We start from the raw sequence: 26,151 nt of genomic DNA, 5'->3' as shown, positions 1-26,151 counted from the left end.
TGTTATGTAACCCAGGTACATCCAAGGGTGTGCCCTATTTTCAGTTGAATGGGATGGGTAGGCAGGAGGGGGTGCTGTGAGAGGGATGCCAGAATTTCAAGCAGATTCCTCTTTCCTCTATAGAATTAGTCCAAAACCAAAGTTCTTAACCATATACAATTTATTAAGTTATAATATACATAAACATGAACCTAAATAGCATATATATATATATTTACAGTGAACACTAACAACTAACCAAGGTCAAACCCTAAATAACACTATTTACAACATCACAATACAACATTTCAATTACAAAATATAAGGTGCAAATGTGAATAATCTTAATATCATCTATTCCTTAATGTAGTCCCTGACCCAGGGCAAGGCATAGTCCTCCTTCCAATAGGGTCCCTTCCAAGATGTCCAGGAAGCACCAGGGGCCCCTCCCCTTCTTTGGGTTTGCCTGCTCCAAATGTCTTTCCCCTGTGGGACCCAAGGGCCCAATAACTCATGTCCCCTCAGGTGGCGATGGTCAGGGCCAGCTCGATGGGGTCTCCTCTGCTGGAGCACCTCTCCAGGCCTCTCCCGCGCCACTGGTCTCCTTCCCACCCTGTGCCCCACTCTGGGCACTGAGGGCTCAGCTCCTCTCAGCTTCTGGGTCCTGGGCCTCACGTTGTAGCACTACCATTTCCCTGTGCCCTGGCTTGGCACTGAGGGCTCTCTTAGTACAGGCTGGGACCTGTAGGCTCTGGCCAGCCATCGTCACACTGGGTGGTTAACCCAAGCAGCCTCTGCTGCTCTCTGGCTCCCAAGTCTTGGGTCCACGTGCCACCCTGCGCACCATGGGACCTGGCCACTTGCCGGGAGATGGGGCCTGAGCTGCCTCACTGCAGCCCCCAATACCCTGCTAGGGTTGCAGGCTCAAACTACCACTTGCGGCTCCCAAAGCCTGGGCTCTGTGCACCAAACTGTGCACCAGGGTGGGCCCAAGCAGTCTCACACTGCTCCCAGGGCTGGATCTCTGTACACCATCCCTGTGCACCATCAACAGCCTGAGCAGTCTCACACCACTCCCAAGGCTGCTTCTCCAGTGGCAGCTTCAGGAGCCTTAGGCCTATTGCCTGCTGGGGGAGAGCTCCCAGCTTTTCTTGACTCCACTTTACTTGAGCCCCTCTCTGTATCTGTCCCTTATGCTGGGCATGCAGCTCCTTTTATACGCTCCAGGGCTCCGCCCCTGAAGTCTTCCTGACCTGACAGTTTACAGTCTTCAATCAGGTCTGGGTGAGGTCTTCTCCCCCTCCCCTGAGGAAAAAGGCATGACTTTATTTCTTCTGCTGCCTCCTGATTGATGGATGGGCTTCTCCAATGAAAACAGCAGGATCTCAAGCCTGGGACTCAACCCAAACTCTGATAGGTGAACCTGCTACAATTAAACCCTAGAGATTGCACCCTGTGTGGGGGGGAAGAAGTACTGGGGCAGGGGCACCCCAGCCACACTATTGCACACAAACTTTTCCCAGTAGCTACTCCATCACCTGCACATCCACACCTCTAACCCTCCCGGTGCCCAGGCCTGTATGCCCTGCTCCTGCCACCATTGAGTGACCATGCTGGAGAGACAACGTGCAGGCCACAGATGTCTTGTCTGTGCACACCTGTTCCACTGTTTGGCAAAGGGGGATAGCCAGCTGAACCCACTTCCATCACAAGATCTCCCCCTGCCCCCAGCTCTAGCCCCTTGTCTGATACAGGTCCCCTGGGGCACTGGCTTCCTAGCTGGTAAGTGAGGCAACCCGATGCTGGATGGATAGAGCCTGCACCCCAGCCCATTGTCGCAGAGGCGAGATGTGGGGTCTGCCAGGAAGGGACACAGCCCAGTGCCCTCATCCAGGGGAAACCAGTGCCTATCCTCTCCTACTTGGATAGTGCCAAGGCAGCTTCATTACTGCATTTGTGCCCAGGGTCACAGGCATGGGACACTTCGGGCATTCACCATGCTTACCACAGGCACTGGACCATGGCACTGTCCTCCCCAGGCTTTGGGGCTCGCTGGTGAGTCAGGACCAAGCTGCCACCTCCCTGGCACATCCACCCTGCTGGCCACAACATGGGCATCACTACCTGGCAGGACAAGCCAGGCCCACATATCACTCACTTCACAGGGCTTCACGTGGGCTACAGGGGAGGGAGGTGCCAGCCATGGGTCCTGGCAGGCCATCATGGGCTCTGGACCCTCATACTCAGGACTAGGAATGAGCCTCAGGGAAGTAGGCAGTGAGTGACACCTGTAGGTGAGACCAGGGGACTATGAGGTCACAGTGCACCTCTACCATCTGCTTGGATGTCATAGCAGTTTGGTATAGGTGGGAGCAGGCACCACATCTCGTGGGTGAAAACAGAGACAGTCTGGGTCAGACAGGTCTGTGCCCTAGTGCTCCACACCATTGCAGCCCCTATGTTGTCAAAGACCTGGTGCAATAGTCACATGTGTGTGCTGGAGACTGAGCTAAGGGAGCAGGGCAGGGTCCCAGACTGTTTGGGTTGGGGGGACCAAAGAAAGGAGAGGTCTAAATTTCTTTTCAAAGCAGAACCTGTAAGAGGTGAGAGACTGGAGTACACTGAATGCCAGAGAGGTGCTATACATAAAGGGCATGCTGTATGTGACTATGGTCAAGGCACCCAAGGGAAAGGAGGAGGTGCAAATTCATCTATAAAAGCCCAGGCAGAGATGAGACTTGTGGTATCTCCACTCCAACACCTAAGATGACCTGTAGATCCTCCAGAAGGACTTTCTGAATCCCTGGCTATATGGAGATGCTTTGCCATTGGGATTACATAAAACTCATGCAAGGTGTTCTTTTGCGTTTTGGTTTACCATATTGCATTTTAAATTAGACTAAATTGTGTGTGTTGTCACTGGGCACATCTACATGTTGCTCTACCACAACTTAGTGATGTGCTACATCACCATACAGCTTGCTATGGTGATGTAATGGGCTCATGGGTCTACATGTGATCACTAGCTTCACTGTAGCAGCACATTTCCCTCCTCTAGTGTGCTGCTATGACCTAGTGGGGAAATGTAAGCATGCACTGCCTGTATAGCACAGTATGGGTGGTTACTGTGCCATGTTTTAGTACTTCCAAAAGGAATGTGATGGGCTAGTTGGCAGAGACTTAGCCCAGGGGTTTTGAAAGGGCAAAAGATGACTGGGGGACTTGGGATTCCCTTTCCTCACCAATCAGGCCCCAGAGACTCACCCCTGGTGTCCCCTGATTGGCCCCTTGGGTCACCTGGAGGGGAATAAAAGGGGCAGCATGGCTGATTTAGGGAAAAGACCAGCAAGGGATTATGAGGAAGGAGTTACAAAGAGCTGGCAGGAGCTGAGCCAGTGGGGTGGGAGCAGTTGCTGCAGAAGAGCCTGAAGGAGCAAGAACTGCAGGCAGCAGTTGAACCCTCAGCAGCACGGTGTGTGGCTGGCAGGAGAGGCTTCCTGCTGGGCTCCAGGATCCCCTATGAAAGGCTGTGGCCAGCAGGAGAGATTTCCAGCTTCAGCAAGGATCTGGGCAGTGACCTGAGGGGTTCCCAGCTCAGCTTCCAGCTCCTCCAATCAGAGACCAGGCAGCTTGATGTGAGGCTGGGGCTCCAGGAAGGTCAAGACCCCTAGCAGCATAGGGCAGTACTAGCACTTGTGGTTGTGTGGCAGTGTTCTTGCCTCCCATGTGGGAGATCCAAATTCAAGTCCTGGCTTTGGTGACTTGGGGTGAATGAGCTAACAAGGAGAAGTTCCTCCTGCAGTGGAAAGGGGCCATTGTGTTTTCTCCCTTTCCAGGTACCCAGGCCCTATATTTCTTTCTTCCTTTGACATTTTGTATTTTGCGCCTTTTTTATATTTCCCCAGCCAGTATTGTTTGCTCTGCTGTTTGTGTTTTGTATTTTGTTATTCTGTCTTTTGTCAATGATTGTAAGCATCTAACCTTTGTTGAATCCTGCCCCTTGGGGCATTGTGGTGTCCACTATACCCCCTGATTATGCCTGTTATGCTCTCAGTATTGTGGTTCAGCTCTTCTCTCTCTGAGTCTTCCTCATGGCTGCTGCCCCCTCCTCCTGGGCAGTTCTTAACTTATATAGCCCTTGTGACCTCATTTACTTGGTTGAATGGAGGCCAGTATCTGTTGGCTGTCAGCCAACCAATTTGAAATGCATCACTAGTTGCTGGGCAGACTGGCAGTTTCTAGCTCCCCAGGGAGCAAGCCCCTCACCCAGATATGTGATACCAGTCACCTAGGCAGAGGAACCAGGTTTCCCCCCTCCCTCAGGAATGTATCCAGCTCAGGTTACCTAAGAGATAGGGTAAGGTGTGTACCCTCTGCAGGGCCCATACTAACCAAATTGTCACAGAGCAGAGTTTATGGGGATAAACAGAGGTGCCTTCTGCCACGGGGGATTGGGGTGTGTATGGGGTGTGTATTTGTGTGTTGGGGTGGGGGGTGGAGATGGGTACGTGTGTTGGGGGTAGGGATGGGTGTGGGTGGGGTGGGGGGAGAAAGTGTGTGTGTCTGTGGGGATAGTGGTGGGTTTGTGAGTGGGTGTATGTGGGGGCTGTGATGGGAGTGTGTTGGGGTGGGGTGTCAGGTGGCGTGTGGATGTGGGGGGTGGTCAGGGGGTGTGGCTGTGTGTGGGGGGCATAGTATATGTTGGGAGGTATGTGTGGAGGGTTGTGGGGGAAGGGCGTGAGCTTATGGTGTTTGTGGGGTGTGAAGGAGGGTGGAGGGATGTGAGGACCCCCCCCATGCTTCCCAAGGTGCATCAGCAGCAGGCAGGGGTGCTCAGGAGGCTGGTGTTACACATGGGGATGAGAAGCGCAGCCCCCGCAGGGCCACCTCTATCACTGCCTTCCCCACCCCCTGCTGCACAGGTCCCAGTGAGGGTGAAGTTGGTCCCAGGACTCTGCGGGGCAGCAAGGGCCAGGGCTCCCCTCCACTTCCAGTGGGTCCTGGGACCTGCACGGCAGGGGACAGGGAAGGCAGCAGGTCCAGTGCCTGGAGCTTTCCCCCAGTGCTGCACGAATGTGGGGGCTGCCCGTGTGCAGTGGGAGTGCAGGTGACAGAGACCGCCCAGCAGGGGCTCCTCCTCTCCCTGATGTGCAGAGCTGTCCAGAGCCGAGTGCCCTCGGGCACAAGCACTCTGAGCGCCCCAGCCTGCTGCTGCTGTTGTCGGTGCCTGCCAGGGCTGCGTGAAATGGGCCAAGTGTAGCTGCGGTCCCTATCCCCCCACCCTCCCTCACACCCACACTCTGCCCACCCCAGCTTTGTGCTGCCACCATCACCTGGATGGGGCTCCTTGCTGTGGCAAGCCCCATACCACTCACCTCTGCTTGGTTGCAGCTCCCTCCCCCCAACCAATTCCCTACTTGCTGCCCCGAGCCAGCGGGACAGCAGCTGCAGCAGCAGTCTGGCAGAGAAGCTGGGTGCTGGCTGGGCCAGGTTCTTCTGCTCATGAAGGTGGGAGCGAGGCACAGTAGGGTATGTTGGAGAGTTTGTGTATATGTGTGTGCCTGGCTCCCACCCTCCTGGGTGGAAGGGGTGGGCAGGGTACAGTTCATTGGTGGGTGCCACAGGCTGGATGTAATAGTGCCTGGCAGACCAGATCTGAATCACAGGCCCTATTTTGTGCACCTGTATTCTAAGGGGATTGGGGCTGGGAGCATGGTGAGAATAGCCACTGCTGAAGGCCAGGGATGTTTTCCACCCCCACTCCTGCCCTGGGGTGTCTGGGAGATCCTGGGAGCAGCTCTGCAGCCCAGAGCAACAAGTATTGGAAAGGACTGTACTCAGCAGCAAGGGAAGGAAGCAGAGCTTATCACTGGCTTGGGTAGGAGAGGAGATGAAAAGGGAATAAGGGCTTGGAGGAGAGACAGAAAGGGCAACTCTGGCAGTAGAAGGAGAGGGCTGAGGGGTGGCTCTGCTTGCTGTGCCAGGCTGAAGGGCAGAGCAAGGGGTGTGTCTACCCCAGGCTTTGGGGCTTTGCTGGTGGCCACATGGGGCTGGGAAGGAATTTGCATCCCCCCCCCCCCTTATAGTTTCATAGTAGTTAGGGTCAGGAGGGACCTGAACAAATCATCTAGCTGGACCCCCTGCCACAGGCAGGAATGAATGCTGGGTTCACAAGACCCCAGACAGGTGATCGTCCAACCTCCTCTTGAATTTGCCCAAGGTAGGGCGAGGACCACTTCCCTGGGAAGTTGGTTCCAGATTTTGGCCATCCTAACTGTAAAATATTCCCTTCTGATCTCTAACCTAAACCTGTTCTCCATCAGCTTATGACCATTGTTCCACGCCACCCCAGATGATGCTGGGGAAAAAAGAGCTCTGCCTATTTGTTGTTGATCTCCCCTGATGAGCTTGTAGGCAGCCACCAGGTCCCCCTCAGCCTCCTCTTGCTGAGGCCACATCCCTCCTGAAGCGCGGCACCCAGAACTGGATGCAGTACTCCAACTGCGGCCTGACCAAAGTCACATAGAGGGGGAGGATCACCTCTCTGGACTGGCCTGAGATGCACCTTTGGATGCATGAAAAGGTCTGACTGACCTTGCTGGCTGCGGTCTGGCATTGGCAGCTCATGTTCATCCTGGAGTCAATAATGACTCCAAGATCCCTTTCTGCCTCTGTGCTTTCAAGAAGGGAACTCCCCAGCCTGTGTGTGTTCTGTGGATTCCTTCTCCCAAGGTGCAGCACCCTGCATTTGTCTACGTTGAACCCCATCCTATTCTCGTCTGCCCACTTTTGTAGTCTGTCTAAATCTAGTTGCAGCCTCTCTCTCCCTTCAAGTGTGTCCACCTCGCCCCACATCTTAGTGTCATCAGCAAACTTGGACAGCGTGCTTTCCACCCCCTTCTTCCTACAGGTATCAGTGTGCATTTTCCTTCCTCAGCAGCTGGGTGCTAACTGCAGCCCAGACTGGGGACCAACCTCAGAGGGTCCTGGATAGAAGGTCTTACCCCTGTATTCAAGCTCAGACTGATGTTGAGCTGTGTCAGGAATTTCCCACCCTGGTCAGACTGATATGGGCTGAGGGGATTTTGTCTTCCTCTGTAGTGCTGCCTGTGGTGGGCCAGTAGGGGGCGCTCCTGTGTTGAGCCGCCCACCTCCCTGCACCCGCCCACCTTCCAGGCTCCGAGTGCCTCCCTGGGGTGCCTCCCGTCCGGCCGCCCCCTTCCCTGGAGCACACCCACTAGCCTGGGGTCCCGCTGCCACCATCCAAGGCTCTGGACTCACTTCTGGCTCTATGCAACCTGGAAAACACAGGCCTGATCGTCCAATGGGTCCTAGACCCAATACCAGCACTTGGGGCACTTCCCCAAGTCAGGGGCTTAATAGGAAAGTCTCTCTTAGTCCACAGACCTAAGAGGCCTCCTCAGCATAATTTAGACCCACCCCTCAATAAGTCTCCCACACTGGTCACAAGGAGAACTTTATTGATTCAGGGGGTAGGGCGGAAACAGGGTAAAAGGTAGAGCAGTATCAGAGGAATATCAGAGGAATCTCAGAGGGATCCCATAGAGCAAACCAGGGTGGCTGAGGTAGCCTTTTGATCTCGCATCTGAGTTACTGTAAGCTAAATATCTAGTCTGATCTCGAGTAGCTTACTCACTCGCATCGTCCAGAGGTGGTTGGAGTTTCCTCTGGAGGCAGGGCACTCTTGGAGCATGCGGTGATGAGGAGAGAGTCAGGTTCAGATTCACCTGGATGACCGCATGGCTAATGGCTGCCTTCTTCCTGGACCGGGCCCTTAAATAACCTCTCTGACCTCAGCAGCCCGGTCCAATGGAAGCTGCCAGTGCTGGCCACTCGCCAGCCAATCTAAAAAAGCATCCCTGGCTACCTGGGCCGGTGAGTGGGGCTTTTCCCTCCCCCTCCCCCAGATGACCAGAGCATCTGCCTGCCAGGCACCAGGCTTTTGTCATGTAGGCAGGGGGGAAGATCCCCCTCCCTGAGGGATTCAACCCCAGCCTCTCAAGCTGGCAGAGACAGATCTCTGGAGAGGGACACAGACGGTGGCATTTCTGCCACTGGGCCATTGCCTCTGCCTGGGGTCTGTTGAACATCTATTAACCTCCTTTTCAGCAGCAGGACCTTGGTGGCTGCAGCCCCCTGCATTTCCCTGTGGCAGGTTGGGGGGTGATGCCTGGGGCTGTGTCAGGGGTGACTCTTGTGTTGCTGAGAGTCTGGACAATGGAAATGTCTGGGTTGGTTTGGCAGGGCTGATCAGAGTTTTCTTTAGTCTGTAATTTGCATTGACTTATGTTTCTGAGATTGGGTCTGAGCAGGGTTTTCCCCTGTTCCTCTCTCCCTTGCAGCTTCCAGCGCTGAAGGTTTAGGAAGCTCTGATTCAGAGGCCGTGCCCCTCACTCCACTCCTCAATAGCAACTGATGCCCCTTTCCTCCAAGCACATATCTAGTCCCTGGTGAATCTGGATGCACTCTCAGCTCCCAGCACAACTGGTGGTCATGAGTTTAATGCCACGCTGGGTAGAAAAACTTCCTGGTGTTTATTTTAAACTGACTGCTACTGGTTTCATGTAGTGACCCCTCATTCTTGCTAGGTGAGAGTGAGAGACAGTCAGTAATAAATCCCTAGTGATTTCCTCCTCACCATTTAGCACATTATAAACCCTTGTCCTGCCCCCCCCAAGCATCTCTCTTCCGAACTGATCAGGCCTGGCCCCCTTAGTCTCTCCTCATAGGCAATCCTCTTCATAGTATTCAGCATCCTCGTTGCCCTGCTGTGGAGCTGATGGCACCGCCCTGCTTGGCACTGGCTGGGCTCGGTGGGAGGCGGTTGTCCTGCTGCGGAGCAGGAAGGGCAGAGGTAGGAGAGGTGCCTTGGAGAAGCCCAGGGATGCAGGCCCCCAGACGGGGTGCGGCAGACAGGCTTTGGCTGTGGGGGTGAAGATGAGATCCTGTGAAGAGGAAGCAGAAGTGGTGGCTTCGCTGCAGGAGGGAAAGGGAGTTCCTGGAGGGGAACAAGCAGCAAGGACTCGGGGAACCGAGACAAGTGTCACGGCTTTGTGGCCTCTCTGAGAGCCTGGCTCCCAGCCCCGTCTGCTGGCTCAGCCTCCCCCAGGGCTCTGCCACCCCGCACCCTCCCTCCTGCTTTCAGCTCCCGCCAGCTCTGGCTGGCCCAGGACCCACTGCCGGGCCATCTCCAGAGCCCCAAATCCCCACCCTCTCCATCACACTCCCGCACACTTCTCCCCCAGCTCCTCTCGCCCTGACCCTGCCCAGTGCCTCCTCCAGGCTCCCTCACCTAGGTGTGGGCCATGCAGGGTCAGGGTGGGGTTTCGCCAGAGCAGTAAGGGCAGTGCCCAGCCCTGCCCTGCTCCACCCTGGACCCAGGCATCTCAGCCAGTGCGTGTCCCTCTCTCCCACTGTGACATGGTGCTATCTGACCCCTGGGTTAATTTCCTAAGTAGGGTCAGCACTCCCTTGCCATTGGATTTCTCACCTGTTGTGCATTAATGGCAGTATTGGAGACTAAGAGAAAATGCACCCTGGGGTAACTTCCTCCCAGTTTTTCTGTATCCAGGATTTACCCTCTACAGTCCATTGACTCCTCACCCACCTTGCGGTGCATCTTGTGCAGGGCTCCTCCACCCCTCCACCCTGGTCTGCTGCTCACTGAGATGACACTTGCAATAATCGCAGTCCAAGGGCAAGGGCTAGATCTGCTCACCTTTCCGCATTCACTCTTCAGGTCTCAGACGGGAACCGCTCCTTTTCTGGCTCAGGTGGTCCCACTCATAGGCATAAAGTCAACACAAATGACAAACTAAAGAAAACAGTCCTGAGCATGCCAAATCATCACTCCCAGATGCTGTCAGTTTATATCGAACTCTCTTATCCCTCAGAGAGGCCCCGCCAGTTTGCTTAACTCATAACCTATCTGGCTTCCTTGCTGCATGCCTTAAGAAGGGTGTTTTTTGCCCCCAAACTTGCAAAGAGCTTTTTTTTTCCCCCAACTATTTAGTTAATCTAATAAAAATTATCACATCTACCCCAAAGAGCCTTGCCTGCCTATGTCCTTAGACATACAGGGCTACAACCAACGACCCTCACTTCAGCTTCGTGCACTGATCCCTGGGGTGATGAGGGAATTTCCTCCAGACAGTTGATCCCCTCATCGCTCAGCCTGCTTGCAGGGCTAATGTTTTTCTGCTCGTAGACCTCAGAGTCCTTGGCTCCCTTGTCCTGGTCTTCGCTTTGCCCTGGCAGCTCCGTGGGCTGCAGGCTCTGGCTCAATTAGGTGTCAGGTCATTTCCTCCAGGCTGTCGGATGATGGGACATTAATGGTACGGTGTAGGGCTAATTATTATCTGCCTCCTAGGGCTCTCACTTCTTACTCACACTCTCTCCATTGCTATCTTTCTATCTTCCTTTGAAGAGCAGCCATCCTATGGGATCACCACGGTCTCCTGCCAGCACCAAATAAATCTCCTGGGGTTTTGTCCCCCCTTTCCAGGGGAATACCCCTCTCCGGTACCCCACAGTCTTTTCCCCCAGAACTCCCGGAGTCTTCTCTTCTGTGATCGTGGGTCTGGAGGCAAGCGCAGCATCCTTGCCACAGCTGCACAGGGAACTCCCCTCGCCCCTTGTCCTGCTCTGATGAGCCCATTCTCCAGCCACTGATGAGATACGGGTCTAAGGCAGCTGAAAGCTTAACCCTTTCTTTCCCAGGGTATCACAGTGCACAAGGGAGTCGGGGAAACTGAGGCAGGCAACTTCAATGCAAAACAACAGCAAAAAGCCAGCCGTACTCCAGGAGCAGGACACAAGAAAGCAGCAGCTCTTCCAAACAAGTCATCTTGCTGCACTTGAGCTCCACTTGAGCTCCTGCTGCATCGCGTGACAGGCTCTGCGACCAGCTTTGCTTTAGATGGGCTGCAGCAAGGGTTTGCATGCAACCTCTGGGGCCTTCTCTGAAGCACGTGAGGAAATGGTTTAGAGGCAACTGCTGCCCAGTAAGCGCATGGCACAGCAGCTAATCTTGGTCAGAGAGGTGTTGCCAGCAGCTTCTGTCCAATTGGAAACAGCTCCACAGGTCTGGCATTGCCAGGTCTGGCATTGCTCTGCGCATTCATAGGGCTTGAAGGAGGGAATGCGGCACACAGCATTCATCGCTGGTGACACCAGGGTCTTCAGAGCACAGGGCAGGGGCTCAAAAGGACCCTGTACTGATGCAGGAGGAAAGCCTGCGCCGAGGACAGAGCCTTGCCTGTGCCGTCCTGCACTGGAGGGGGGCTGCAGCAGGGCAGGGAAGGAGCTGGGGACCCTAGAGCCATGGGGCTGGAAGGGAGCTGCAGGGTCACATCCACTCCAAGTCTTGCCTGAGGCAGGATCAGCCCTGACTAAACCAGCCCAGACAAACCCGGTGTCTGATCCTTGAGCAGCACGACACCATCACCCTGACACAGCCCTCGGCATCACACCGGACCGTGCCGCTTGGAAATCAGGGGGGCTGCAACTGCCAATATCCTGCTGCTGCAAAGGGGATTAATACATGCCCGAGACCCCAGGCAGAGGCCATGCCCCAGCTGCAGAGAAAGGCAACCCCCCCAGTCCAGACCAATGTGACCAGGAAAGAAATCCCTTCCTGCCCCCAATGCAGCATTGGTCTGAGCCTGAGCAGAGAGGCCTGACCCTCTAGCCAGGATCCTAATGGGCTGAGTCCCAGCATGGATAGGAGTTGGAGCACACTGGGCTGCATCCATGTGAGTGCCACATACCAGTCCACGGCAGCGATGCTCCCACTCGGTTCAGTGCTGCCGACGCATCCCTGGGAGCACGGTGTCCAGTCTTGGACCCTGCCCCTCAAGACAGTCGCCCTGCCCAGTTGCTCCAGACACGAGGTCCCCCTGGCTTCTCTGGGGCCTGCTACTGATGCCTCCCCACCACCTGCCAGGCTGGGATGGGGCCATTTGCAGAAGTTGCCCCTCATGTGGTCCAGGAGCCCCAGAGAAGTGCAGCAGCCACGATGAGGAGCTGGAAGAAGTGGCTGTTTCCCAGCCTGTCCCATGCTTTGGGGTCCAGACTCCTGGGTCCCAGGCTCTGGGGCTCTCCGGGTGGGAAACTGATGTCCTTGTGCTGCTGCCTGTTGGCCAGCTTGCTCCCAGCTGTCTGCCCGGGGACTAGGATACAGGCAGGACACTGGGTCCCTCACAGCCTGCCCCTTCATCCCTCTGCTCCTTATGGAGCCTCCCCCTGCACACTGGAGATGCTGGGCTGTGTTGGGGCTGCAGGTGAGGCCAGGAGCCCTGGAGCATCATGAAGCACCTGGTGGGGGAAGGGGTTGAGCAGCTGCAAAGCAGCCGGGACCTAGGTGTTCAGGCTCCATGCCCCGACTCTGAGCACAGACACCCTGGGACAGTTCCTGCCCATCAATGCCTGGGGACCTACCTTGCAACTCCAAAGATTTGCAGTGCTTATAGGGCAAGGGTAGCGATGTGCTCCCTTGGCCCTGGCTGTGGGATGCTGGAGGGGTGCATGTGCACAGTTCTCCCATCCTCTGCCTGCCCTTCACGGTTCCCCATCACCCTGCCTCGGGCAGGGGATATTTTTATTGCATGGAACTACCAGAAATAAACCAAAGCGAGAAGGAAAAGGAAGTGCTAGCCCGGGCTGGGGGGACTCCTCCAGAGCTTTGGTGGGGAATGCCGGGCTGCAGGGCAGTGTTTCCTGCTGGGGTTTGTGAGTGGATCCATGCATGGCCCATCCACCCCCCAACCCCTCATCCCCAGGGCAGCCCCAGTGAATGGCTGCCAGCACCCACTGCCCCACTGCCCCCGAATGCAGGGCCTGTCTGCTACACCGACACTCTCCCAGGCTGCTCCATGGGGCAGGGGCCCTGGCCAGCTCCAGGCTGCCAGCTTTCAGTCCCTGATGTCCTGGGTCCTGCCTGTCAGCTCCATGCCCCTGTCCTTGACCCTGGGCTCCTGGCCCCTTCACTGGAATAACCCAAATTAGCACTGGCTGGGAACACAGAAGTGCCCAAAATCCCCCAGGCCACAAAGGATGTGGGCAGAGGGGAGGAAAGCCAGGCAGAAGCTGCCCAGCAAGGTGGGGGCTGCAGTAGGGCAGAACATGCTGGGGTAGCTTTAGGATCTATGGGTCCAGGCTGGGTGCCTCTGGCAGGATGGGTCTGGCTGGGTCCGTGCCTCCCAACCCCAGCTGACTCTTGTCCGCGTGCCACATGGGAATTGGAGAGTGGGGGACACTTCCTGCACAGCCCCTAGCAGCTCTTTGCAGAGCCTGGGGAAACTCCTGGCACCCCTTGCCCCCACCCCCTCTTTGCAGCACAGGTGTACCCTGGTGCTCAGCTGGGTTGGAGGGGGGGGGGCGGGGGGGGCGGGGAGCGGGGAGCTGGGCCGCCGGCCAAGTGTGTCAGGAAATGAAAGCAAAACCCAGGCTCTGGCCCAGGATAAATAGCAGCAAGCTCAAGGGCTGCATCCTGCCTGCTTGCTCCTAGCCTTCCAGCTGTGCCATGGAGCTCCACCTCATGCTGCCTCTGCTGCTGGCTGCCCTCTACCCCCACGATGCCCAAGGTAGGCTGGGGAGGAGGCTGGGTGGATGATGAGGTCATGGGTTGGGGGGAGCTCAGACTCCTTCCAGTGCTGGTATGTAATGAAAGCAAACTCTGCCACTGATGCTGTGTGGGACCTGGTCATGTCCCCTGTCCCTGGAGCAGTGGGCAGAGAGCACCGGCACTCTGGGCAGGGTGTCAGGAGGCAGCAGGTAGGGCTGGGGGAGCAGAGCAGGAGGGGTCTCATGCAGGGTGTGGGCATGAGACACCTGCTGCACCACCCCTGCCTAGGGGGGACAGGCCCTGAGGCTACTGGGTATTGAGCTATGATGCTGCTGGGGTAGGGACTGGGGCAGAAGTGCCCCCCACCTCCCCACCCCGCTATGAATCCCTGGCCTCTGTCCCAGGGTCTAAATCTGCAGGCTCCGACTGCTGCGTGAAGCTCGATGCTGGGCGCATCCAGGCCTGGATCCTGCAGTCTTACAGCATCCAGAGCCCAGAGGATGGGTGCAACATCCAGGCTGTGGTGTAAGTACCCAGGGGCACCACATGCACAAGCAGGGATAGGGGTGGGCTCCCATTCCCCACCCTCACCACTGCTTTCCTCCTGTCTCCACGCAGGTTCATCTCCAAACGGGGCAACAAGCTGTGCGCCCCTCACGATGCACCCTGGGTCCCTCAGCTGATGAAGAAGCTGGATGAGGCCCTCAAGACTGGGGCCAAACCCAAGCAGCAGAAGAGGACAGTGAAGTCCAGGAGGCAGCAGCTGAGCCCTGTCCAGGAGGCAGGAGGGCAGGAGAAACATCCCTGGGATGGGGTCCCAAGTCAGCTGCCAGTGGAGATGGGGCCCTGCTGGGGCTGGGGCTGGGGCAAGGGCAGATTGGCATCCCCTGATCTCCCCCCTTATCCCCCGTGGCCCAAGGTTGTGGCCCGTGACTGCTGCCTGAGGCTGAGTGCGAAGCGCATCCCGCCCTGGACCCTACAGTCCTACAGCATCCAGAGCCCGGAGACCGGGTGCCTGGTCCCAGCTGTCATGTGAGTCCCTGGGGGGCTGGGAGCATCGCTCTGCTCCCCTCCTGCAGGGCTCGGTGCTGGGGTAGGAGTGTATATGGCTCCTGGTCCTTGGGGGATACAGCCCAGTCCTCACCATCACTTTCCTGCCTCTGTGCAGGTTCATCACCAGGTGGGGCAAGAAGCTGTGTGCCCCTCCCGATGCGCCCTGGGTCCCCATGCTGATGAAGAAGCTGGATGAGGACCCCCAGGCTGTGGCCAAGCCTCAGCAAAAAGGGGCAGCAAAGTCCAGGAGGCGACGGATCCAAATATTAGAGGTAGGCATGGCTGACCAGTGGCTGCAGGTGGTGGAGGGGTCACTGGGAGCTACTTCCAGCATCCAGATTTGCCTGGGCCTGGTTAGGGTGATGCAGGCACAGGTACCTGGCCCCCATGATGAGGGTGCGGGCACTGCCATGGGAGGTGGCTGGGGCCGGCCCCAGTTTCAGGAGGGGAGGGGGCACCTGCCTGGAGTCTCAAACCAGCCCTGCGGCCCCTTGCTGGTGCTGGGGCCAGTGCCCATGAGCAGAGCTGTCCTAGCTCAGGGGTCAAATAGTAGGAGCAGGGAGGGGATTTTGAGGGTCAGGAACTGGCGGGGAGAAGGGGACCCCACCCTGCTGCCTGCCTGGGCCCAGCTATTAGGGGAGGCCTTGGTGCCCCTAACCCCTCCCTCACTGGCTTCTTCCTCATCCAGGAGCACCTGATCCCTACTCAAAGACCCTGGGCTCTGCCAGAAAACCCCTGGGGTGAATGACAGCACCGTGGGGGAACAGGCATCCCTGGGCCAGTGCCCACAGAGATCCTGCATGTGCTGATAGCTGAGGCTTTGAAGAGATGCTGCGACTCCCTCGCTCAGGAGACAGAGGAGGCTGGGAGTTGCGGGATGGTCCCTGAGGATGGGAGGAGGGAGACCAAGGCCCTGCAGAGGCTGTCTGTGCTCCACAATGAATATATCCACAGCTTTTCTGTGTGCTGTCCATTTGCAGGGACCCACCCCGGGTGCCCTGTTCCTCATGGGGGCCCAGCTGCCTCGTGCAGGTGGCTCCTCAACTGGGGTGTGTGGCAGGGGGAGGAGGGAGAAACCCACAGCTCTGCCCTGACAGGCCATGCCCAGCACCTGCCAGGCCCTAGCACAGCCCTGTTGAGGTGGGCAGTGCTGGCGAGGCCAGTGCCTGGGGTGGATGGATGGTGTGCAGGGAGCCCTGGGGCAGGAGTGTGTGGCTGAGACCGTGACCATTCTCCTGGGGCAGAGCCTACCCGCTGCTGCTGCAGCCCAGTGCCCAGGCCTGGTGTGCAGGGGAAGCAGCCCAGACCCATGCATGGTTCCTGCCCCAGGACCCAGCTCCTGGCTCCTGCCCCGGGGGAAGACGCAGCCTCAGGTGCGAATCCTGACAGCTGAGGCCCGGGAACAGGGAAATGCCTGCAATGTGCCAGGCTGGATGGGAGTGATGTGGGCAAAGGGGAAGCCCCACAGAGGCTGCCAAGAAGGGGAGCCCATGGTGGGGGTGTGGCAGGTCCCCTGGGCACCGATGGGCCCCAATGACCCAAGGGTGTCTGTGCTCAGAGCCGGGGCATAAGGCCTGGATGCCTGGTCCTGGCTGAGCTCCTGCTGCTCTGTCCCTTCCCCCCCAGGTACCATGGGTTTCTCTCGGGCTCCTGGCCACGGGCAGGGCAGGATGGTGGCAGCACCCTGCCCCAGGGGCTGGTTCTCAGCACAGAGGGAGGAGGAGGGATATGGGCAGCTCGGTCTGGTCCAGTGCTGCACACTGGTGCCCGGAGCAGGGGCGGTTCAGTGGTTCTCACCTGCGGCTTACACACCCCACATGCCCGCTCCTGAAGTCTCCCTGCTGAGGCAGCTAGGGGTGCGGTGCTGGTGAGGGCAGCACAGCAAGTGGAGCCGAACAAGGGGATGGTGCTGACCCTGCCGGGCTTTGCACAGACGTTACATGAGACTCCAGGGCCTTGCCTGTATGTGAGGATGACAGCGGCCTTGTTTGCACAGTCCTGAACACCCAGCAGGCCTTGGCTGAGCCAAAACCTGCAGGACCACTGACCCCATTGCCAGAGCCTCCCCCCGGCCCTGATCCGGTGCTGCTGGGGTCACAGTGAATGCTGCAGTTGAGCTGATGGATCCCTCGCCTACGGCCTCCAGAGGACACGAGCATGCGGTGGTGGGGAACTGGTTCTCCAGGCAAAGGCTCTTGGAAGAGGGCATAAAGTGCACAAATCCTCCAGGCCTGGGAGGCAGCCGCAGCGAGTCAACAGCTGCATCCGGCACGTGGGGCCAAGTCTATGCACCAGGTCTTGGCCGTGAAGGGCAAGCTGGCAGGAGTGTCAAAACACAGAGAGGAAGAGACCCCCGGAGTGGGGGCATGGCTATGGGGGCAGCTGGAGGCCCCACTAGGGTCTTAAGGCATGGACCATGCAGTGCTCTGTGATGAGACTGGGGCCAGCTGGGTCAGAACCAGAACAGGGGGTCTGGCCAAGCAAAGGGAGCTGAGGTAAACTGAGGCTGGCCGTAGGACCCCCGAGTCCCAGGCTCTACTTTTTAAGACAGGGAAGTGGGGATCCTCGGGAGCCAGTGAGGAAGGACAGGTGCAATCCTGTGTTGCGCCTGTCATGGCCATCTGTCCATCTCCACCTGTGTGCAGGGGACAGCTGAGGAAGGGGCAGGGTCACACCTGACTCCCGGAGATCCCAGCCCCCTGGGTGGCTGCATCCCAGAGCTGGAGGTGGTCCAGCTCAGCAGGGAAGGGAGGGGAAGTGAAGGAGAGGGCTGGGCTGGGCTGGGCTGGGCCCCAGGCCAAGGGAATCAGAAACGAAACCAAAAGCTGGGCTCTGGCAAGGGATAAAGAACAGCCAAGGTGAGGGCTCCGTCCTGCCTGCTCCCAGCCGTGCCATGGCTCCGTGTCTCCTGCTGCCCCTGCTGCTGCTGGCTGCCCTCGGCTCCCACTGCACCCAGGGTAAGCAGGGGACGGCCCCACCAGTCCCAGGGGGCTGGGGACGCAGGCCAGGGGCAGGGGGGGCTCTGGCCGTTGTCACTGCTGGGTTGTCCTGTGAGCTGGTCTGACCTTTGCCACAGGTGGTGCATGGACATGGTCATGTCCCCTGTCTTGGAGCTGGAAAAAGGCTGGGGGAGCGTCATGCCCTCAGCTGTGGCAGGCGGCAGGGGCTCAGGCAGTGCAGCATGGGCAGAAGCGTATCCCCCTCCCTGCATCTCACTGAGCCCGCTGGCCCTTCTGCTTGTCCCCAGGGTTGATTGCTCCAGCCAGCTGAGCCCCACGGCCTCTCTGATGGTCCCCGGAGTCTGATGCTGCAGCCTTCAGCTGCTGCATGAAGGTCAGCACGAAGCCCATCCCAAGCAAGATCCTGCAGTCCTATTGCATCCAGAGCCCCTGGTATGATCTCTGTATTGAGGCTGTGGTGTGAGTACCGGGGGCACCACACGTGCAAGGCAGGACCCGGGGCTCGGTCCCGGGCAGTGGGGTGGGATGGGACTCCAGTTCCCTGGGGGTCCAGTCCTATCCTCACCACCACTCTCCTGCCTCCACTCAGGCTCACCACCAAGAAGGGCAGGAGGCTGTGCGTCCCTCCAGATGCACCCTGGGTCACTGCCCTGATGGAGAGGCTGGACGGAAATTGAGCGTAAGAGGTGGGCATGGCTAAGCTGGGGCTGGGAGGTGTGTGGGGGGGTCAGTGCTTGGTCCCAGGTCTCAGGAGGGGAGGGGGCACCTGCCCGGGGTCCTGGACCAACCCTGTGGCCCCTTGCTGGTGCTGGGGCCAGCACCCATGAACAGAGTCCGGCCCGGGGAGTGCAGGCAGCAGGCTCGGGGGGAAGCGGGAGGAGCTTTGTGGGGGCAGGAGCTGTGGGGCCTGCTGGTATCTGAGAGAAGCCTTGGCACCCCTGTGACCTCCTCCCTACTCTTCTCCTCCCCCAAGACATCTCCCCCCTGCTCCATAGCACCCGGGCTGGCGGTCAACATCCCTGAGCACGGGTCGCGCAGCCTGACCATCGATGCTGCCCAGAGCAGGGCCCTTCTCCTCTTCCCCTCTCCCCACTGCAGATGTCTAGGGGTGGAGACAGCATTTTTCCAGGGGGGTGCAGATATCATGGTTCCTTGTCACTGCAACAACAGCATGTAGCTTTCTCCAGATAATGAAACTAGACCCTTTGCTAACACCCTGTGGCCTTGGGCTGTGTCGTTCAGGTGAAGGTGGCAGCAAAACCAAACCTAACCTGAGTGGAACATGACCGAAGCAGCTGCATCACAGGTCATGCATTAAAAACCAGGCAGAGCCCATCCAGAGCTGTTGTGTCTTTCATCCTGGGGCAGCTGGATCTCGATGCACATCTCGTTCATATTGAAAACCAAGAGCAGGCTTCCTGCACCTCTGGACAGGTCCTTGGTGGTTGCTTGGATGTTGTGTCCACACTGCAGCTCACGTTCCCTGAGTCCTTGTTTCCACCCTGAGCTGATTCATACGGCCCATGCCCAAGGCTGGCAGAGCTGTGAGGAGGGAGCTGCAGGGTGAGGAGCAGTGCAGAGAAACAGGAAGAGGGGTGGCTTTAGGAGTGGGATGTTTGGGTACAAATAACAGAGAGAGGGTGGGTCACACTGTGGGGGGAGCAACGCAGATGGGACTGGGTGGGTTCCTCAGCGCTGCCTGGATGGAAATGCTGCTGTTGCAGGACTTGGCCTTAGACGTGGGGCAGAGCAGGAATTGCAAGAGTGGGGCAGGGCTGGTGAGTGCTCCCCCTTGGATCCACCTCTGCAGACTCCTGTGGCCTGCACCTCAGCCTCTGCTTCATGACCACTGCCTCCTGCTGCAGCCTGACCAGCACCTAATACCCAGGTCCGTGGCTCTGGTCCCTGCTCAAAGTCCCCGGACTGTGCTAGGAACCCCTGGAACTAATGACAGTGCTGTGGGGGCACTGGTGTCCTCGGGCTGGAGCCCGTGGAGGTCCTGCATGTGCTGTGAGCCATGACCCTAGAGAGATGTGTCCTTGCTCAACAGCTGGAGGAGGCTGGAAGTTGGGGGCATGGTCCATGATGGCAGGAGGAGGGAGACCAAGGCCCTGCTGAGGCTGCCTGTGCTACACAATGAAGGTGTCCGTGACTCTGTCTGCATGGACCCACCCTGGCTACCCTGTCCCCATCACGGGTGCCACAGCCGCCTTGTGCTGGCAGCCCCTCCTCCAGGGTTTTCATCAGGGGAGGAGGGAGAAACCTGTGTGGCTCTGCTCTGAGGGGCTCTGCCCAACTCCTGCCAGCCTGTGGCACAGCCCGGCCTCGGCCTTGGCAGGAGGTGAGGGCAACACCTGGCCTGGGGTGCAGCGAGGGAGGAAAGAGCCCACCCTCATGTGACCCAGCTCGTGTCTCAGACCTGGGGCAGGACCTAGCCTCTGGCCCAGTTCGTGCCAGATGGCAGCTGGAAACTGGGAAGTGACAGATATGCACCAGGCCAGATGGGAGGGATGTGGGCAATGGGCAGGGGAGCTCAGTACAGGCTGCTCAGCAAGGGGAGCCCACGACAGGGGAAGGGCAGAGCAGGTCCCCAGGCACGGATGTTCACTGATGCTTTGGGGGTGTCTGTACCCAGAGCAGGGGCACAAAGCCTGGACGCCTGGTCCTGGATGAGCTCTGGCAGCTTCTCTGCACCCCAGGGCTGGACCAGAGCCCTTCTGGATGAGGATTTCCCTGGACACCCCTGGCCGCAGGCTAACTCTCAGAACATGGCCCCTTCTGCTCCCAGGCTGGAGCTTTGCAGCCATGTGGGCAGGCCAGGGGAAGCCTGTGCTGGGGCCACTGGAGCCACGTCACCGGACAGCTGGGTCTATGGGGCTGAAGCTGGCCCCCTTGCATCTGGCTGGCACAACCCCGCACTGAGGGCAGGCGGCCTGGGAGCCAGGGTGGGGGTGGGCTCCAGCTGTACCCCAGCTCCTACCTGGGGCAACACTGCACTGAGTCTGGTGATGGGGGGGGGGGGCAGTTCTTCTTTGGGGTTGACGCAGCCTGCCTAGCCCCCCTGCAGCCCTTGGTGCAGTCCCAGCTCTGCCTGCCTGTGGATCCATCTGTCCCCTCCTGTTTGCAGGGGGGTGCAGCTGAGGATGGGTCAGGGGCACATCTACCTCCTGGGAATTTCCCCCCCCCCCCACCCCCACAGCTGCACCCCAGAGCTGGACGAGGTCCAGCCTAGCTCAGAGAGGGGAAGGCAGGAGAGGGCTGGGCTGGGCCACTGGCTAAGGGCATCAGGAAACAAAAGCAGCAGCTGGATTCTGTCCTGGGACAAACAGCAACTTCAGCACCCAGGCTGAGGGCTGCGTCCTGCCTGCTCCAGGCTGTGCCATGGCTCCGCGCATCCTGCTGCTGCCCCTGCTCTGACAAAGCCCCAAGGTGGCTACAGTCAAGCGGGGCTGGGGCTGGGGCTGTGCAGCAGCTGAAGGAGTACATTAAGTCCCTCTGCCTGAGTGAGACCCCTGGCCCCTCTGCTTGTCCCCAGGGTCTGATGCTCATCTCACCAAGTGCTGCTTCAGTTGCTCCAGGAGGCCCATCCTGGCCTCCTCACTGCAGTTCTACATGCTCACATCAACTCTGCTCTGTCTGGGCAGTGGTGTGAGTACCTGGGGGCACCGTGTGCGCCATGTGAAACCTATCCTGGAGCTTGGTCTGGGGCGGTCAAATTATAGTAGAGCTCCCAGTCCCTGAAAACCTCTGGCCCATGCTGGACTACTGGGACATGGCCCCTTCTCCTCCCTTTGCAGCCACCCAGGCCAGGATGGGGGGAGCTTGTGCTGGAGCTGGTGGAGCCATGCTCCCAGACACCTGGGTCCATGGGGCTGAAGCTGGGCCCCTTGGATCTGCACCAGGACAGTCCCATGCTGGTGGGCCGGAGGCCTGGGAGCCGAGGGGAGTGGGCATCCAGCTGCACCTCAGCTCCTACCAGGACCCATACCCCAGGAGGGTCTGGTGATGCGGCGGGGGGGCGAATTCTTCTTTGGGCTCGACACAACCTGTACAGCCCCCACACCCTGCAATGCGTAGCATGACCCCTGCTCTGCCTTTCTGTCCATCCATCCATCCATCCATCCATCCATCCATCCATCCATCCATCCATATGCAAGGGCAGTTAAGGATGGGGCAGGGGCACATCTGCCTCCCAGGGATCCCAGCCCTGCCGGATGTCTGCACCCAGCCCAGGGAGGGGACGGGGAGCAAGAAGAGGGCTGGGCTGGGCAGCGCATCAAGGGTATCAGCAAACTAAAGCAACAGCCAGGCTCTGTCTCGGGGCAAAAGCGCATCCCCTTCCCTACATATGAATGAGCCCCCCTGTCCTCTGTTTGTCCCCAAGCTCTGATCCTGCAGCCAGCTACTGACTGAAGCTTGACATGAAGCCATCCCAAACCAGATCGTAAATGTGGCAGAAATGCCACCGTTGGTGCCCCTCTCCAGAGACCTGTCTCAGCCAGCCTGGGAGGCTGGTGTTGAATCCCTCAGGGCGGGGATCTCCCACCTGGTCTACATGACAGAAGCCTGGCGCCTGGGAGGCGGATGCTCTAGTCACCTGGGCAGGGAGGAAAGACCCGGCCCTGCGCGGGCCCAGGTAGCCAGGGATGCTGGGGAGATTGGTCGGCTTGTGGCCAGTATTGGCAGCTTCGATTGGACCGGGCTGCTGAGGGCAGAGAGGTTATTTAAGGGCTCGGTCCAAGAAGAAGGGGCAGTCAGCCATTAGCCATGCGGTCATCCAGGTGAATCTGAGCCTGGCTCTCTCCTCATCACCGCATGCTCCAAGAGTGCCCTGCCTCCAGAGGAAACTCCAACCACCTCTGGACGATGAGAGTGAGTAAGCTACTCGAGATCAGACTAGATATTTAGTTTCAGTAACTCAGATGCGTTTAAACGGCTACCTCAGCCACCCTGGTTTGCTCTATGGGACTCCTTTGATATTCCTGTAAGATTTCTATGATACTGCTCTACCTTTTACCCTGTTTCCTCCCTACCCCCTGTCATCAATAAAGTTCTCCTTTGTGACCGGTGTGGGAGACTTATTGAGGGGTGGGTCTAAATTATGCCAAGGAGGCCCCTTAGGTCTGTGGACTAAGGGAGACTTTCCTAATAAGCCCCTGACTTGGGGAAGTGCCCCAAGTGCTTGTATTGGATCTAGGACCCATTGGACGATCAGGCCTGTGTTCTCCAAGGTGCGCAGAGCCAGAAGTGAGTCCAGAGCCTGGGATGGTGGCAGCGGGACCCCAGGCTAGCGGGTGTGCTCCAGGGAAGGGGTCGGCCGGACGGGAGGCACCCCAGGGAGGCACTCGGAGCCTGGAAGGTGGTCGGGCGCAGGGAGGTGGGCGGCTCAACGCAGGAGCGCCCCCTACTGGCCCGCCACAGTAAAGTCCTACTGCGTCCAGTCTGGGTGCTCTGTCCAGGCTGTGCTGTGAGTACCGGGGACACTGTGCAGGAGAGGGGGGACCTGACCTGGGGCACAGCCCTGGCAGTGAGGCAGGGAAGGGCTCCGGGTCCCTGTGGTTGCAGCCTTGTCCCCACCACAGCTCTCCTCCTGCCTCCACACAGCTTCACCTCCAAGCAGGGCAAGAAGCTGTGCACCCCTCCCGACGTAACCTGGGTCACTGCCCTGATGAAGAGGCTGGGAGGGGAATCACAGCCCCCTCGCAAGCCCAGGAAGCCGAAGGGGGCTCAAGCTCTGGAAGAAGCAGAACTGGGCATAAGAGGTGGGCACGGCAGAGCCTGCGTTGTGCCTGGTGGAGCCGTGTGCCCAGACACCTGGGCCCGTGGGGCTGAAGTTGAGCCCCTTGCACCCGAGCCGTGACAGCCCCACACTGGAGGCAGGAGGCTTGGGAACCAAGGTGCGGGAGAGGGGGCTCCAGCCACACCCATCTCCTGCTGGGCAGACACCCTGGGGGGGGTTGGTGAAGGGGGGGAGGCAGTTCCCAAAGGGGCTCAGCCCCCCTGCAGCGCCTGGTGCAGCTCCAGCTCTGCCTGTCCGTCTGTCCCCCCCATGAGCAGGGGGCAGATGAGGACTGGGCAGGGGCACATCTGCCTCCTGGGGACCCCAGCCCTGCCCACAACTGCACCCCAGACCCAGACACAGCCCGGCCTGGCCCAGGAAGGGAGGGAGAAGGAAGGAGAGGGCTGGGCTGGGCTGGCCTGGGCAAGGCAGTCAGGAAACAAAAGCAGAAGCTGGGCTCTGTCCAGGGGGAAACAACATCTTGGGAGGGCCCGGGCGGGGGTTGCGTCCTGCCTGCTCCCGGTCATGCCACTGCTCCGCACCACCTCCTGCCCCTGCTGCTGCTGGCCGCCCTTGACCACTGCCAGCCCCTCGGTAGACAGGGATGGCCCTGCTAGGCCCAGGGAGCTGGGGGAGCTCTGGCTTCCGTCCTTGCTAAGGTGCCCCATGAGCTGGCCCAGCCTCCGCCACAGGCGCTGTGTGGACCTGGTCATGTCCCCATCCCGGCCCTCAGCTGGGGGGGTCCCTGCAGCACTGACGGAGCCCCAAGGTGGTCATGTGTCTGGCACTGGGGCTGTGCAGCAAGTGCAGAAGTGCATCCCTTTCCCTGTGCCTGGCCAAGCCCCCCAGACCCTCTGCTTGTCCCCAAGGTTTGATGCTCAGGCCACCAAGTGCTGCTTCAGTTTCCTCAAGAGGCCCATCCCAGCCGGGCTTCTGCAGTGCTACAGCGTCCACACCCCGGAGCCTGGGTGCTCTGTCCGAGCTGTGGTGTGAGTACCTGGGGTCACTGTGCAAGAAGGGGGGACCTGTCCTGGGGCCTTGATCCTGGGCAGTGGGGTAGGGAAGGGCTCCAGACCTCTGGGGGTGCAGCCCTGAGCTCACCACCACTCTCCTCTTGCCTTTGCTCAGGTTCATTACCAAACAGGACAGGGAGCTGTGCACCCCTCCTGATGTGTCCTGGGTCACAGCCATGATGGAGCTGCTGGACAGGAGCTCGCAGCAGGGCTTTCGTTGGAGGCCCCTGGCCCCAGCTGAACTCCTAGGAGAATGCCTCTTTTGCTCTCAGTGTCTTTCCTGGCCTGGGGCTTTGCAGCCCCCAAGCCAGGCCAGGGGAGCCTGCACTGGGGCCAGTGGAGCCATGCCCCCAGACCTCTGAGTCTGTGGGGCTGAAGCTGGTCCCCTTGGATCTAAGCTGGGAGAGCCCCATACTGCAGGACAGGAGGCCTGGGAGCGAGGGCGGGGGTGGGCTCCAGCTGCACCTAGCTCCCGCCAGCTGCAGGTGCCCCCACAGGAGGGAGGCAGGACCAGGGCTGACACCCAAGGGGGTCTGGTGATTGGGGGGGGCGGGGGGGAGCAGTTCTTTGCTGGAGCTCATGCAGCCTGCTCAACACCCCCGCAGCGCCCAGCGCAGCCCCAGCTCTGCCCGTCTGTCAGTCCATCCATCCCCGCCCATTTGCAGGGGGCAGTTGAGGTTGGGGTAGAGGCATATCTGCCTCCTGGGGATCCTAGCCCCTGCCCCATGGCTGCACCCCAGAGCCAGATGCAGCCCAGCCTGGCAGGGAGGAGAGGGGAAGGATGGAGAGGAATTTATTTTTTTCATATAAGTCACGTCTTGCACCAAATCCATTCCAAATCCCATTGCCTGACCAGGGCTCAGTTGTTCAGGTCTGTTGTGGTGCTGCCACTGGCAAGTCTCCTCCCTTCCAGGCTCTAAAGCCTGTGTATTTAGACACTCCCAAATCCATGGCAGCATCCTACTTGCCGGACCGAGCTTGTGCAGGTCCGAGCTTGCAGGTCTTGGGTTTCAAAGGCCCCTGAGCTTTGCTTGCCTTTAGCCAACAGGCCAAAGGAGCCAACTAGGACAGGGCTGAGCTGGGCTGGGCTGCCCGCCGAGGGTGCCAGGCAGCACATGCAGCAGCTGGGCTCTGGCCCAGGAGAGCAGAGCAGAGCAGGAGGCCAGGGAGAGGGCTGTGTCCTGCCTGATCCTGGCTGTGCCGTGGCTTCATGCCTCCTGCCTCCCCTACTGCTGACCCCACTTAGCCATTGCTCCTTCTGTAGACAGGGGACAAACCACAGGGCCAGGGCTTTGGTATGGGGAGGCAGCACGAGTGGGCAAGGAGAGCTGGCACCCAGGCCACCCCCTCGGCATGCACTGCAGGCAGGGTCAGGGTGTGGAGCCTTGTGGGGGGTGTGCGGGGCAGGGAAGACATGGAGGAGCTGCCTGGAAACCTGCCCCTGCCCCCAGTGCTGGGCTGGGGCTGGGGCTGGAGCAGGAGTCTGCGCCCAGGCCTCTTACCCCTCTGCTTGTCCTCCAGGGTCTGATGCTGCAGCCAATGATACAAACTCCGACTACTGCCTGAAGCTTGTCACAATGCAATCCTGCAGCCCTATAGCATCCAGACCCCCATGCCTGGGTGCCCTGTCTGGGCTGTGATGTGAGTACCTAGGGGCACCGTGTATGAAAGCAGGGACCTGACCTGAGGTTTGGTCCTGGGTGGTGGAGCTGTAACAGGGCTCTGGGTCCCCGGGGGTATGGTCCTGTCCTCACCACCGCTCTCCTTCTGCCTTTGCTCAGG

General features: G+C 59.0%; 1 protein-coding gene and 1 long non-coding RNA gene across 2 annotated transcripts; both read left to right on the top strand.

The window, feature by feature from the left end:
• Positions 1 to 13,507: 13,507 nt before the first annotated feature.
• On the top strand, positions 13,508 to 15,546 carry LOC102573876 (uncharacterized). Its single transcript, XM_019487079.2, has 5 exons — positions 13,508 to 13,583; positions 13,969 to 14,089; positions 14,183 to 14,596; positions 14,733 to 14,889; positions 15,306 to 15,546. The coding sequence occupies exons 1-5, from the start codon at positions 13,523 to 13,525 to the stop codon at positions 15,363 to 15,365; spliced, it is 813 nt and encodes a 270-aa protein (XP_019342624.1). The 5' UTR covers positions 13,508 to 13,522; the 3' UTR covers positions 15,366 to 15,546.
• Positions 15,547 to 17,453: 1,907 nt separating this feature from the next.
• LOC106738958 (uncharacterized) lies at positions 17,454 to 18,276 on the top strand. Its single transcript, XR_002091407.2, has 3 exons — positions 17,454 to 17,574; positions 17,865 to 18,009; positions 18,167 to 18,276. It is a non-coding gene; the product is annotated as an uncharacterized LOC106738958 (long non-coding RNA).
• Positions 18,277 to 26,151: the final 7,875 nt, after the last annotated feature.

Source organism: Alligator mississippiensis, chromosome 3 (assembly GCF_030867095.1).
Source record: "Alligator mississippiensis isolate rAllMis1 chromosome 3, rAllMis1, whole genome shotgun sequence".
NCBI lineage: Eukaryota > Metazoa > Chordata > Crocodylia > Alligatoridae > Alligator > Alligator mississippiensis.
Note: the sequence above shows the minus strand (reverse complement) of the source record. Positions and strands in the feature narration are given on the sequence as shown.